The sequence below is a fragment of the Echinops telfairi genome, unplaced genomic scaffold (assembly GCF_000313985.2).
Source record: "Echinops telfairi isolate 266 unplaced genomic scaffold, ASM31398v2 ScPeMD7_7469;HRSCAF=8507_0, whole genome shotgun sequence".
Taxonomy (NCBI): Eukaryota; Metazoa; Chordata; class Mammalia; order Afrosoricida; family Tenrecidae; genus Echinops; species Echinops telfairi.
This window is the reverse complement of record NW_022111372.1, coordinates 44,934,014-44,946,849: the sequence shown is the minus strand read 5'-3', so window position 1 is coordinate 44,946,849 and position 12,836 is coordinate 44,934,014. Positions and strand designations below refer to the sequence as shown.

General features: G+C 38.8%; 1 protein-coding gene across 1 annotated transcript; it reads left to right on the top strand.

Annotated features, from left to right (window-relative positions):
- The first annotated feature begins 4,624 nt into the window (after positions 1-4,624).
- On the top strand, positions 4,625-5,587 carry LOC101661450 (olfactory receptor 2T29-like). The gene has a single exon (XM_013005889.1). It carries the CDS (start codon positions 4,625-4,627, stop codon positions 5,585-5,587), a length of 963 nt encoding a protein of 320 aa, XP_012861343.1.
- Positions 5,588-12,836: the final 7,249 nt, after the last annotated feature.

The window sequence follows — 12,836 nt, the reverse complement described above, 5'->3', positions numbered from 1 at the left end:
TACAAATGGTTTCCAAAGTACATTTTAGTTAATATTGCTGTGTGTTAAAGGACAAATTAGTCCTAATACTCAAAATGTGTTAAAAATAGACATAGTGTGTTAAAATCGATGTAGTAAAACAGTCTCCTAGAAGGTCTGTCTTCTGTGGGGTGTGCTCTGTTAATCCACTTCTGGGAGCTGGTCATTCTGTGCTTCGTCATTGAAGGTGGTGGAAGGAGAAGGGGAAAGGCAGAGGGAAAGGCTGTTGGCTGTCTCTCCATATCTAGGAAGCCGTGTTACATGATAACAATAAGTCCATGTATGCATTTTAAATAAAGTACATGTGTGTATTCTGGATAATATTTGTTATTTTGCAGCATCTATGCATTTTAGATGTCTTGAGGTGACAATGTATGATGAACAGTAATATTAGTGAGTTAACCAACCTGTGAATATCCTTTAGTCATAATTCAGAAAACCATCTTGGACATGGAATTATTAATCGATCTTTGAGAAGTAACTATGTGCCTACCTTATCTAGAGGCCTGTTAACCATTTTTGTCTTTTATTAACTTTTTTCCTCCCCAGGAGATTTTTTTGGTATCCTTTTCTAATTAAGTCATCATAGTAAATTCTTGCTTGTCAAAATACTCATGACTTTTAACTGATAAATATTCATGATGTGTTAAAAAAGGCATAAAATCATATGGTGTGACCTCAATCACCTAAAATTGTATGTTCAATCATTTATATACATGCTTAGGATGTAGAAAGACATGCCAAACTGTGTCAACTCATGAAAATGATTCCGGATGCCTGTCGTGGGTTTTTTATTTTTGCTGTTTGCTTTTCAGGTTTCTATAATTCATAAAAGAGTTTGAAGGGGAAAAAGTGATTTTAAAAACTTGCCTGGAGCCCCCCGGCCTGCAGAATAAACTTAACTTGCTGACACCTCAAACTAACTAACTGAAAAAGATAAACAAGTACAAGGGAGACATTTATTAGTTTTTCTGCCCTTTTAATTGAATTAATTTTCAATATCCCACAGGAGACTCATCAACAGAAGCTTTCTTCTACACTCCTAATGGGCAGATAAATACAGGGTGATGTCACTGGTCTACTTACCTTTGCAAACCTAACTTTGACCACACTCCATCATACATTGTTATGGAGTCTCGCATCATCTACTGGTGGTCCAAGCAGACAGAGCTGTAAACAGAACTGCAGAGCAAAGGGTAACCAACGTCCTTAAATATTTATTGTGCTTTAATACATCCAGGGAGTTCTTGACAATATCTACTCAACATATTCCTGTTTTTCCTCTATTTTTATGAAGAAGAGCAAACCCTCATTTTCCTTTGCATTTATTCATCAAACACTTATTGCAGCATAGGAGGAAATTTATTTTTTCCCATTTTTATGTACAGAACAATATATATTATTCCTGTATGTTAAAAATATGTTTAATTGTAAATTAAATGGGGATTTACATTTCTGATAATAAGTTTTCAACAACTTAACTTATCGAATCTTCCAATTCTTAGTCTGTCCCCTCTTTTTATTTTTACCTCCTCCCTCTTGTAGGATATCATCTCCCTCTCCTCCCAAGTTAACACCTGTCTCGGTCTAGTTTATTGCTTCCCTACCTCCTAACCATTTTCAACTCCAGTAGCCATCAACGTTTGTTCTTGTGGTATGAAAACCTTTGTCTTGACCTTTTATTCTTCTCACATTATTGAGTGATGTTTCTGTTTTTATGAAATTGGAATTTAAAGAGAAAAATGAATGATTTTAACTCCAGTGAGCCTATGTCTGATAGATAACACAGAAACAAATGTCTGGACAACATTCTTGTTTCTCCAATGAAACTCACACTGGCTGATGTAAAACTCAAGTGGAAGATTGTTGATGGTGGAACTGAGAGTTGGAGAGCTGTGAGGCAGTGTTATTGGCTGTGGACCCTGCACAGGACTTGAAAGGTGAGTTTTCTCTGTGACGACATGCAGAGGGGAAGATAATCCGAATTTTCTCATCTATGGAAATAGAAAGTAAGGATGCATTTCTCATAGGTTCTTGGGGACATTAGGCTGTAAAGCACATGAACAATACCTGAGATACACTGGGATCCAAAAAAAAACTTTATACTGCGCCACCACCTGCACTGATGATTTCCTAAGTTAAACCAGCAGTGGATTGAGAAGAGTATGAATGAGCAGACATTTGCTTTCAGAGGCATCTCAGTGTCCGCCTCCCTGGGACCATTCAATAAGGCTCGTTGCCAGTGACAGTTTACAAAGTGCAGGGGAGGTTCGACAGCATCCATGCTTTGCCCCTTGTGCTTCCTCTACCCAGCCTATAGTAATTCAGCAAATATGAGCTTCGAGTTCTACTTCAGTGTCAGTCTCTGCAAGAAACACCATTACATTTTGAGTGTTCACAGAGACAAGTTTAGCACGTGTGTTTTGCAGTGTGAAGAGCTGTTTGCAACTTTTATATGCAACCCAGCTTCCCTTTGTCAACCGGGGTGAGATTCGACAGAGTACACATTTGTTTGTGCAATATGCATAGATTTCATGGATATTCATGTCAAACTCAGTTACAGCATTGCCTGCTCTATCAAAATACCAGAATTTAGGACTTTTAGTAAGTTGACTTTCAAAAGTAGTTTCTGGAATCATACATAAAACAAGACTGAAACATCTGTAAACTTTTCCTGAAACACCTCATCATCACTTCTTTGAATGTCTCCCCACTGAGAGCATTTGGTATTTCCTTCCTGTTTGTAAGGGCTTTCAAAATCAATATTTCAGAAATTGAATGGTTGTAAAGGTTTAATACCAGGATGAGAAAGTGTGGAAGATGCTAATATTGTATCATTTCAGAAAGGGCAGTTTTATTTCAAATCTATTGCTGTTTCTTATTTGCGTTGTGGTTCAAATAAATTTTACTTTAAATCATTTATTTAAACTATTTTCTCCAAGTAACAGATTTTGACTTCCTTGAGGTTGGTCAAATTTTCTTTGATTCTCTTCAACTTATCATTGATTTCTGTTAAGATTCTAACACAGAGAGGTAACAAGAATCAAAATAGAGGGGGAAAGCAGTGCTGGGAATCAAAGACATCTCAGGGTGTTTCCATTTTTCTTTGCTCTGCATTTGTTTTCCATGAACGATTCTTTGTAAGGAGCAGTAAAGCTGATAATATTTGTGCAAAAAACTTGTCTGGTCTGGTAAAATGACACGGACTCCCTAAATTCTAGTTCTTCACTTTTCCCTGAGTTTAGTAAAAATGATAGTAAAGGATGAAATAATGAAAATCACTTTCACCTTAAGTAATCATGTATTTTATGATAATGAGATAGAATTCTTTAAACTCCACTTTACCAGACGTATAAAAATAAGATAAATCAACAACTTATCTGGACAACAGAAATTATCAGATTCAAAATTTTAAAAGTATGACTATGATGTAGAAATCAGAAAATTGAAGGAATGTATCTCAGATATATTTCCCCAAAATAATGAGAGTTAATGCAGAGATGCTGCACAAAAGTATGCCTATATCTCTGTACACCCTGAATTAGAAATTTGTTTGTTCACCGATGGCAGGTAATGTTCTAAGTATTGCTATTATTGAACCTAATATAACCTCACATTAGGGTGAAAGCATTTTTCACTTGGAGCTTTGATGGCATATTGGTTATGCATTGGGCTGTGATCCACAAAGTTGGCCGTTTGAAACCACCTGCTACTCATGGGGGTGGAGAGACAGACCTTTCTCTCCTGTCAACAGTCAGAGGCTCAGAAACTCACAGAGGCAGTTCTACCTTGCATTATAGGGTCACTGTGAGCCGACATTTATTTGATGGCAGTGAGTTTGGTTTTGGCTTTGAGATGGACTAAACAATGAAGGGTTTAGTAACTTACAGTGAAGACAGAGGAGATGCTGGACCCAAAGACAGAGTCTGATTGAAGGATCTGTGTGTGTCCCTCATCCTGTGCCCCATCCATTCTCTGAGGGCTGACACATGCCATGACGATTCTATAACTCCAGTTGAGTCCTAAAGCAGGGAGGATAATTTAATTTCGACTTCAGTAACAAAATTTAAGGAAGAAGTTAGAGTTTTCTTTGAGCTTTTGTTCATTTTCTCTCATTTTTTCTTCCTCTTTGTGTTATATATGGCAATATTTCAAGTTTCCACTAATAATGATAGAAGGCACAGAAACTTCAGTGCCTTGAACTGTGGTGACTTGAGCATGGGTTACCAATTCTTTCAACCCACTGTGGTCTTTCATAGGATTCTTTTTGTCGATCTCCAGGCTGCTGAAATATATCCACTGTTTTCATGGGTCTTTTTGAATGAGGAATTAACAGAGCTTCTGACTATTAGGCCATGTTGTATTCCTTTCCCTCTTAAGCCACAGTTCTGAATTCACTAATATTTTCTTGTAAATATGTGAATTTCAAGTAATTTATAACCCCTAAATCAGCACAGGCATTCTACAATTAGAGTAAGACTTTTTTGTTAGCAAGAAGATGTGCACATAAACCCATACAGCACTGAATACACACTTCAAAGGACCACATCTTCAAGTGAGATCTGTGTAACGTGAAACCTTTCTTTACTGTCACAGGTAAAGCCTCATGGACAACACCACATGGCTGGCCAACTACACTGGAGGATCCAATTTCATCCTGTTGGGGCTCTTCACTCAATCAAATCACCCCGTTCTGCTCTCTGTGGTCATTTTTGTGATTTTCCTAATGGCCTTGTCTGGAAATGGCCTCCTGATCTTCTTGATACACTCTAATGCCCACCTCCAAACACCTATGTACTTTTTCATAAGTCAGTTGTCCCTTATGGATGTGATGTACATTTCTGTCACTGTGCCCAAGATGCTTATAGACCAGGTCATAGGTGTCAAAAAGATCTCGATTGCTGAATGTGGGATACAGATGTTTCTATACTCCACATTAGTAGGATCAGAGTTTTTTCTTCTAGCTGCCATGGCCTATGACAGGTACATGGCCATCTGCCATCCCCTCCGCTACCCAGTTCTTATGAACCGCAGGGTATGTCTCCTCCTGGCAGCTGGTTGCTGGTTCTTGGGCTCAGTGGATGGCTTCATGCTCACTCCCATCACCATGACCTTTCCCTTTTGCAGATCCAGGGAGATCCAGCACTTCTTCTGTGAGGTCCCTGCCTTAATGAAGCTCTCCTGCTCCGACACGTCACTCATTGAGACACTCATGTATCTGTGCTGTGTGCTCATGCTCCTTATCCCCGTGACAGTCATTTCAAGCTCTTATTCCTTCATCCTCATCACCATCCACAGGATGAAGTCTGCAGAGGGCCGAAAAAAGGCCTTCACCACCTGTTCTTCCCACATGACTGTGGTCACCCTATTCTATGGAGCGGCAATCTACACCTACATGATCCCCAGCTCCTACCACACCGCAGAGAAGGACATGGTAGTATCTTTCTTCTACACCATCCTCACTCCTGTACTAAACCCTTTAATCTATAGTCTCAGGAATAAAGATGTCACTGGGGCTCTGAAGAAAATACTGCATGTGAGACCTGTTATTCAAGAAACTATAAACTAGCAGATGTTGGTAGTAAGTATCTTTGTCCTTATACCTATTCGTGACATTTCCCTATCAAACTATATCACACTGTCTCATCATATTCTCATATTTAAAAAAAGGCAGTTGTTTGTATTTTGCAATCTTATCCTGTAAGAGAATATTCATAACCTTAGGATATGCATAATGAAAATATTTAGAAGTAAATGTTAATGAATTTGAAAATAAGAAGTGAGAACAAGGAAATGGTTTAACAAAAAGAAGGTATTAACAAAAATTGAATTTAGATAAGATTTATTTGGATAGTACATTATTAACACTTTTCTTTTTCATATTGCTTTTCTGTAACCTTGAAATTAATTCCAAATAAAGAGTTAAGTATTAGTTCCTTTCCTCCACCAATATTTGTGGAGTTTTTATTCTCTGGTGGCAGTGTCACAAAATACTTTAGCAAATGTGTCCACTTGAACATGACTCTCTTATCATGCATATAATTTCTGAAAATACCAACTACAACTGCACAATTTTATCAGGGACTTCTTTGCTCAAAATGTCAGTGCTAAAGAAATCTCATGGGTAGGAACTATTGGTATTGCATGATTAATTTAGAATCCAGGACTTCATAAAGTACTGTGCGGCGGGATAAGCATTAACCAAAAGTGGACTGGGGATTAAGAGAGAGCTCCCTACAAGAGATGACATGCAAGTGAGATTTTAGTGTGATTTGTTAGGCATAGAAGCAGAAATGTTAATCAAATATTCAATCCTTCATTTATTCAGTGAACATTTAAAAATACTACATAATAATCCAAAATCATGGGTAAATGACCTTTAAATCTCAACATTTCATTCCTGCTGTCTCTAAGGGGTTTGAATGGTGGGTATAATTGTATATGTAAATAGGTGTAATAATATATACACCGTGTGTACTCGAATATAGGTCGACCAGAATATCAGCTGAGGCACCTAATTTAGCCACAAAAACTGCATAAAAATTGTGCTGAAAAAACTCGGCTTATACAAATTATATCCAGTAAATCACTTTGGTCATCATGCACAAAGTGTAAAGCTTATAACGAATATGATGTAGAAGTTTCCTTAAAACAAAGGTGATAGAAAAATTATCCTGGAACTGAATGTTGAAAGATCACCCTATGCTACCCTCAGATGAGTGTGACAGGTGGGAATTGGGGGGAGGGAAGTATAAACTCAAGTATATAATGTCAGTGGAATGGTACAGAAGGACAGATGGGACAAAGGTTGACCAATCATGAGTGTAAATATTCCAGTGGCTATACTTTCCCTGCTTTAGTTTTATCCTTATTTCTTGCAATTGTGTGTATTAAGGTTTTAGAAACAGTAGGGATTTTTAGATTTTAGAAATACTACATTGGTGATAATCAGTTGGAGAGGTACATGAGTGGAGTCAAGGAAACCAGGTTGGTGATGATAGAGAATTGTATGATGCTGAGTCAAGTGTACTGTGTCCCAACACTCCCACTGACTGAGTTGGGAGCTATTAAGAGAAAGTAGATCTTAATGAACATGTTAAAATCAAATCAAATAGCTAGTAGCATATCTACTATTTTGCATTTCATATTGTCCAATTTGTAAGGAATCTGACACTCTTAAAAGTTGAATGTCAGTCTCTTAATAAAATAGACAGTTTTTATTTTTGAAAGGCTGAGAAATACATATATTACCCTTCCATTTGTTGACCCCAATAACAATAAAGGTTTGTGAAAATGATAGTTCCCCTTAAAAGATTATAACAATGGAGGAAATAAATTACTTAGGGAGGGAGTGAATGAAAATGTTTTTGAAAAGATTTTGATTCTATCTTTACTTCAAAATATTTAGATTTGAATATTTTTAGAAAAATGAACTCTTATTTTAGATATCCTGTTAAATACAATTTTGTCTCTGCTAATACCACTTTAAAATAACTGCATTTGAAAAACTCTTTGCCAAGTTATATAGATTATCCAAACCTTAGACATTCTAAACATGGAAAGACTATGAGTATCATCAGTTTCTTGTACCCAGGGTTCAAATCAGAATTTCAATGCATTCCAGTAATTTCATTTTCTATAATGCCAAGTCGCCATGCACTGATGTATTTTATTTTGGATACCCCCAGCATGAATTCATTTGTTCCAGCTTGTGATGTCCTCATTATTTGATCAAACTGTTTGCTTTTGCCCAAGTGATAGTAGACATCAGAATTTCTGTCTCATAAAATACTATGAAGTAGGAGGATGGGAAAAATGGTGACTAGTTAAGACTCACCCGTCTGGAGCGCCTGCTGCCAGACAAGAAAATTGGGATGTAAGGTGAAAGAAACTGGGAGGTGGAGTCTTGAAATTAGAATTGGGGTACTAGAATCTCGCCTGAACTCCCTGTTTGTGTGCAAACCAAGAACACTCTAAATCGCTCTAAGTTTGGGCTCGTGGGCTCCAGCTGAAAAGCTCCCCACTCTTTCACCAGGAGTAGGGATTTGCCCAGCCTGATGCCCTAAAGGGGACATAATCCCAGACACGAGGAGAACACCACACCAGAGCTCTCAGCGTTGTTAGCTGCCTTGAGCTCATAGCCTGGGGAGTGGGGGTGGCAGGTAGCCATAATTTGGAGCAGAAGGAAAAGCAGAATTTTACCTGAGACAGATTGTGGTGTGGGGGAAAATAGGTGGATAGTCAGAGTCCAGGGGCTGAATTCAGTTCCAATTGGCCAACAAGGAAACAACTCCCCTGATAAACTGGATCTCCACCTCTGGGGGTCAGTGTGACAGCCCCCAAATCAGAGCACCTCACAAGCATAATATAAAAAAGAGTGAAATATATATTATTAGTAAAAACTCAAACCCTAGCTTTGTTGCTTAGCTCCAAGGAGCTTATAGAAGGGGTCCCTTGACATAAATTAGCATAAGAAGAAGCCCTCGCTAAGGAATGCCAGAACTTATTGTAGCTACAGGGCCTGGAGGCCTTTTGCATACCAAAGACCCACGGGAGCAAGTCTAAGTTTCTAACAGAGCACAAAGCTAGACCCCAGAGTCAGGGAGTCAAGTTAATTTGATTCTATTCTAGTGGGCGTGGGGGGGGCGGGGGTGGGGAGGGGGGTGATCCTCTGATCACCTGCAGTCTAGATAGGTCAATAAGCGCAGCTTCTTTCTCAGCGATTCTACACACAGCTAGGGAGGTCCTGCCTGTCCTAGAGCCCTACATGGGGCTGTGGGAACACCCTGCCCCCCCACCCCTGCTGTCGTGCTACATATAGCACAAGGCAGGTATACAAGTGAATTCCAGAGCTCAGTACCGCCTTGGGAATTGATGCCTGGTCACTTGTGTGATCTTGCCTTCCAGAGTAACCCCACCCTGCATCTGTGGAACCCTGCACCAAACAGGCACACCACCCCACTACCTAGAGAAAGAGTTGGAACTCCTCCAGCCCCACAGAAAGGTGATCAAGTCTGTTATCTCCTTAGTTACCACTCTATTTCTTCTTTCTTTATTCGCTCACCCTTCTATCTTTCCCACTGCAGTTGGTTTCAATGGGCTCAGGTTTGTTTTGTATTTTTTTCTTCTTTCTTTCTTATTATCCCCTCTTTTTCCTCTTCTCTTCCTCTCTTTCCTATCATATGCCACTACTGGCTTGCAGGCCATTACCCTCTGTCTAGGGCAAATCATCCCAAATAGCAGGGGGAACTCCAGCCTTCCCTCTGTGGGAGTGTTGCACACAATGCAAGGCAGCTGTGAAAGCCATCTACAGCACACCACACTGCTGAGGAAACCTCCATCGGACCTCTAAGGTGATCTCGCTAACTAGGGCAATTCTGCCCAGCACCACTGGGTCCCTGAATTAAAAGGGTATACCAAACTGCCATCGTGGGGCAGGGTTTAAACCCCTCTGGCCCCACATTCAAGCAATCATGGATCAGATATCTCTTTGTCCTTTATTTCCTCCTTCTCTCTTCCCTGTTTACCATCATATTCAATCTTAGTGAGAACAGTTGAGATTTCCCCCCTTCTCTTTCTTTCTTCTCTCTTTCTGCTTTTATGATTCTCTCCTCTCCCTCTCTCTCCTTCCACATGCCACTGCTGGTTTTCAGACCCCCTACCCTCTGCCTAGGGCAGCTCTGCCCACCCAGTGGTGAGAGCTATAGCCTGCCCCCTGTGACAGTGCTGTGCATGACATGAGACAGTGCTACACATGGCACAGCACGGGGTTCAGCTATCTCATTATCTATTTTTAAAAATTTTCTGTCCTTCGCTTTCTTTTTTCTATTTCTTTTTGTTCTTCTTTCACTTTTTCTTCCTTTCTCTCTCTTCTTTCACTTTTTGTTCTTCTTTCACCTTTTCTTCCTTTCTCTCTCTTCTCTCTTTCTTGCCACAGCCTCAGCAGATTCAGTTCTCCTTTTTTGTTTTCTTTTTTTTTATAACTGTTTTCACTTTTGTTTAGTCTGTGCAGAAGTCAATTGCAAAAGTATTGAGAATTCTTGGAAGAAAACTACCACAGCTTAAGGAATGAAAACCAGACAACCATTCAGGAGGCTGAAAGAACACCAGTAGACTGAATCTGAAAAGAAGTAACCAAGGCACATAATAGTTACACTATCCATCATCGAAAAAAAGGGGGAAATCATGATAGCAGCTAGGGAAAAAGAAGCAGTCACATATAAAGGTTCCCAAAGAAGAATATGCTCAGACCTATAAGGGGACACTATGAAGAAGAGGAGAGAGTAATGTAACATATTCCAAAAAATTGAAGGAAAATAATATAAACCCAAGCATAATATATCCAGCTAAATTATATATCAAGATAGATGGAGAAGTAAGAGTTTTCCAATCCTAGGAAAAACTCAAAGAATAAGTTAAAAGAAACCCAGACCTAAAAAAATCCTTGCTGCCCAAGTATTGGCAGAAGAAAAGAACTCACTAACCACAAATAAGAAACTCCCATATAAAACCACCCCACCCAGAGGGCAACAAAGAGAAAAAAGACCCAAAGATTGCTTTGGCTTAAAGGTAGAAATAAGTCAATGAAACACAAGCACACACACATACACGCACGCACAGCACACTGATCAGAAAGGGAGGCAGAAAAACACCCAACACAAAAGGTATAAGATGACATCACAGAGTCCACAGATGGATGTAATAAACCTGAATATCAATGGACTGAACTCAGGAATTAAAAATTTCAGGGTAGCAAACTGGCTTAGAAAGCACAACCCATCTATCTGCTCCATACAGGAGACACATCTCAAGATTACAGACAAAAATAGGCTGAGAATCAAAGGCTAGAGAAAAACATACCAAGCAAACAGCAATTCAAAAACATCAGGGATTGCAATCCAAATCTCAGATAAAATTGGTGTCAAAGTGAAAACCATAAAAAGAGATAAGGAGGGACACTGTACAATGCTCAAGGGAATTGCAGACAAAGAACTACTAACCATTTTACCCGAATGAGTGACCCACTGAATATGTCAACCAAACACTTCAAAAGATGAAAAAATAAATCACATACTCAACAATAATAGTAGGTGACCTCAATACACCACTTTCAGAGAAAGATCACAGGGAATAAACTCACAAGGATGCTACAGATCTAAACACTACAATTAGACACTTTAACCTAGTAGATATTTAAAGAGCTCTCCACCCAAATACAAAAAGATTAACATTCATTTCAAGCCCACATGGCACATATTCTAAGCTAGATGGACCATATTGTTGGGCATAAATCTAATCTGCATAAATGTAAGCACATTGATATCATATAGACCTCTCTTTATGACCACTGTGCATTAAGACTGGAAATCAACAAAAGGGAGATGAAGAAAAGAAGGGCAAACAATTGGAGGATGAATTACTCTATTACAAAAAGAGTGTGCACGGGTCCAGATAAGAGATGAAATTAGGAAATTTCTAGAAACCAACAAGAATGAGAACATGACGTACCAAAACTTGTGGGACACAGCAAAGGGAGTTATCAGAGGAAGTTAAATAACAATACATGCACACCTGCAAAAGGAAGAGAGACTTAAGATTGATATGCTGACACAAAATTACAGCAGCTTAGAACAGAGTCAACAGGACAATCCTACTAAAAGCAAAAGTAAAATAATAAAAATAAGGGCTGAGTTTCAGGAGAGGGAAAATAAGAAATCCATGGGAAATAAACAATGCTGCTAAAAGTTGGTTCTTTGAAATCATTAACAGAATTGACAGACCTGTAGCAAACCTTACCAAAGAATTGAAGAAGCAAATTTCGAAAGCAAGGATGAGGTATGAAAGAGGGGACATTACAGCAGACCCTAATGAAATCAAAGGGATAATTACACAGTACTATGGAGGATTGTACTCCAATGTCTCCAACAACTTGGAAGACATGATAAATTCTTGTAAAAAAATCCCTCCCTAGAATATCTCTGATGAAGTCAAGAATCTGAACAGACTCAGCAATAGAGAAATAACAAAGGTTATCAAAGGATTGCCAGAAAAATATCTGCTGGACCAGATGACTTCACAGGAGAATTCTACCAACCATTCAAGGAAGAACTGACACCAGTCCTACACAAACTTCCAGAACATAGAAAAAGACAGTAAACTCCCAAACTCTTTCTAGGAATTTAATATAACCCTGATACTGAAACCAGGCAAGGATCCCACAAGAATCGAGAATTATAGACCAAAATCCCCAAGGAACATCAATCTAAAAATCCGTAACAAAATACTGGCCAATAGAATACAAAAGTATGTAAAACAAGTAATTCACCATGACCAAGTAGGATTCATACCAGGGATGTTTCAACATACGAAAGACCCTTACTATCATTTGCCACATTGAGATGAAAAATTACAAGAACCACATGATAATATTGATAGATTCGGAAAAAAGCATTTGACAACATCCAACACCAATTCCTGTTTAAGAAACTCAAGAATATAGGAATGGAGAGAAAATTCCTCAATATAGTAAAAGCTATATATGAAAAACCAACAGCCAACATGGTAGTCAATGGAAAAAGACAAAAACAATCCCACTGAAAAAGGGGATCAGACAAGGATGACCTTTGTCCTTGCTCTTATTTAACATCATAATGGAAGACTTAGCTAACAGCAAAGAAAAGACAGCAAATGTGTTCATCCAGGGAAGGAAGAGGTGAAACTATCGTTATTTGCAGATGATATGATTTTATGTATGGAAAATCCCAAAAGCTCCACAATGGGAGTACTGGAAGCAATAGAGGAATATGGCAGAGTGGCAG

Bases quoted from the DNA above. Each gene is read 5' to 3' on its own strand.
- LOC101661450 (XM_013005889.1), top strand. From the start codon at position 4,625: ATGGACAACACCACATGGCTGGCCAACTACACTGGAGGATCCAATTTC.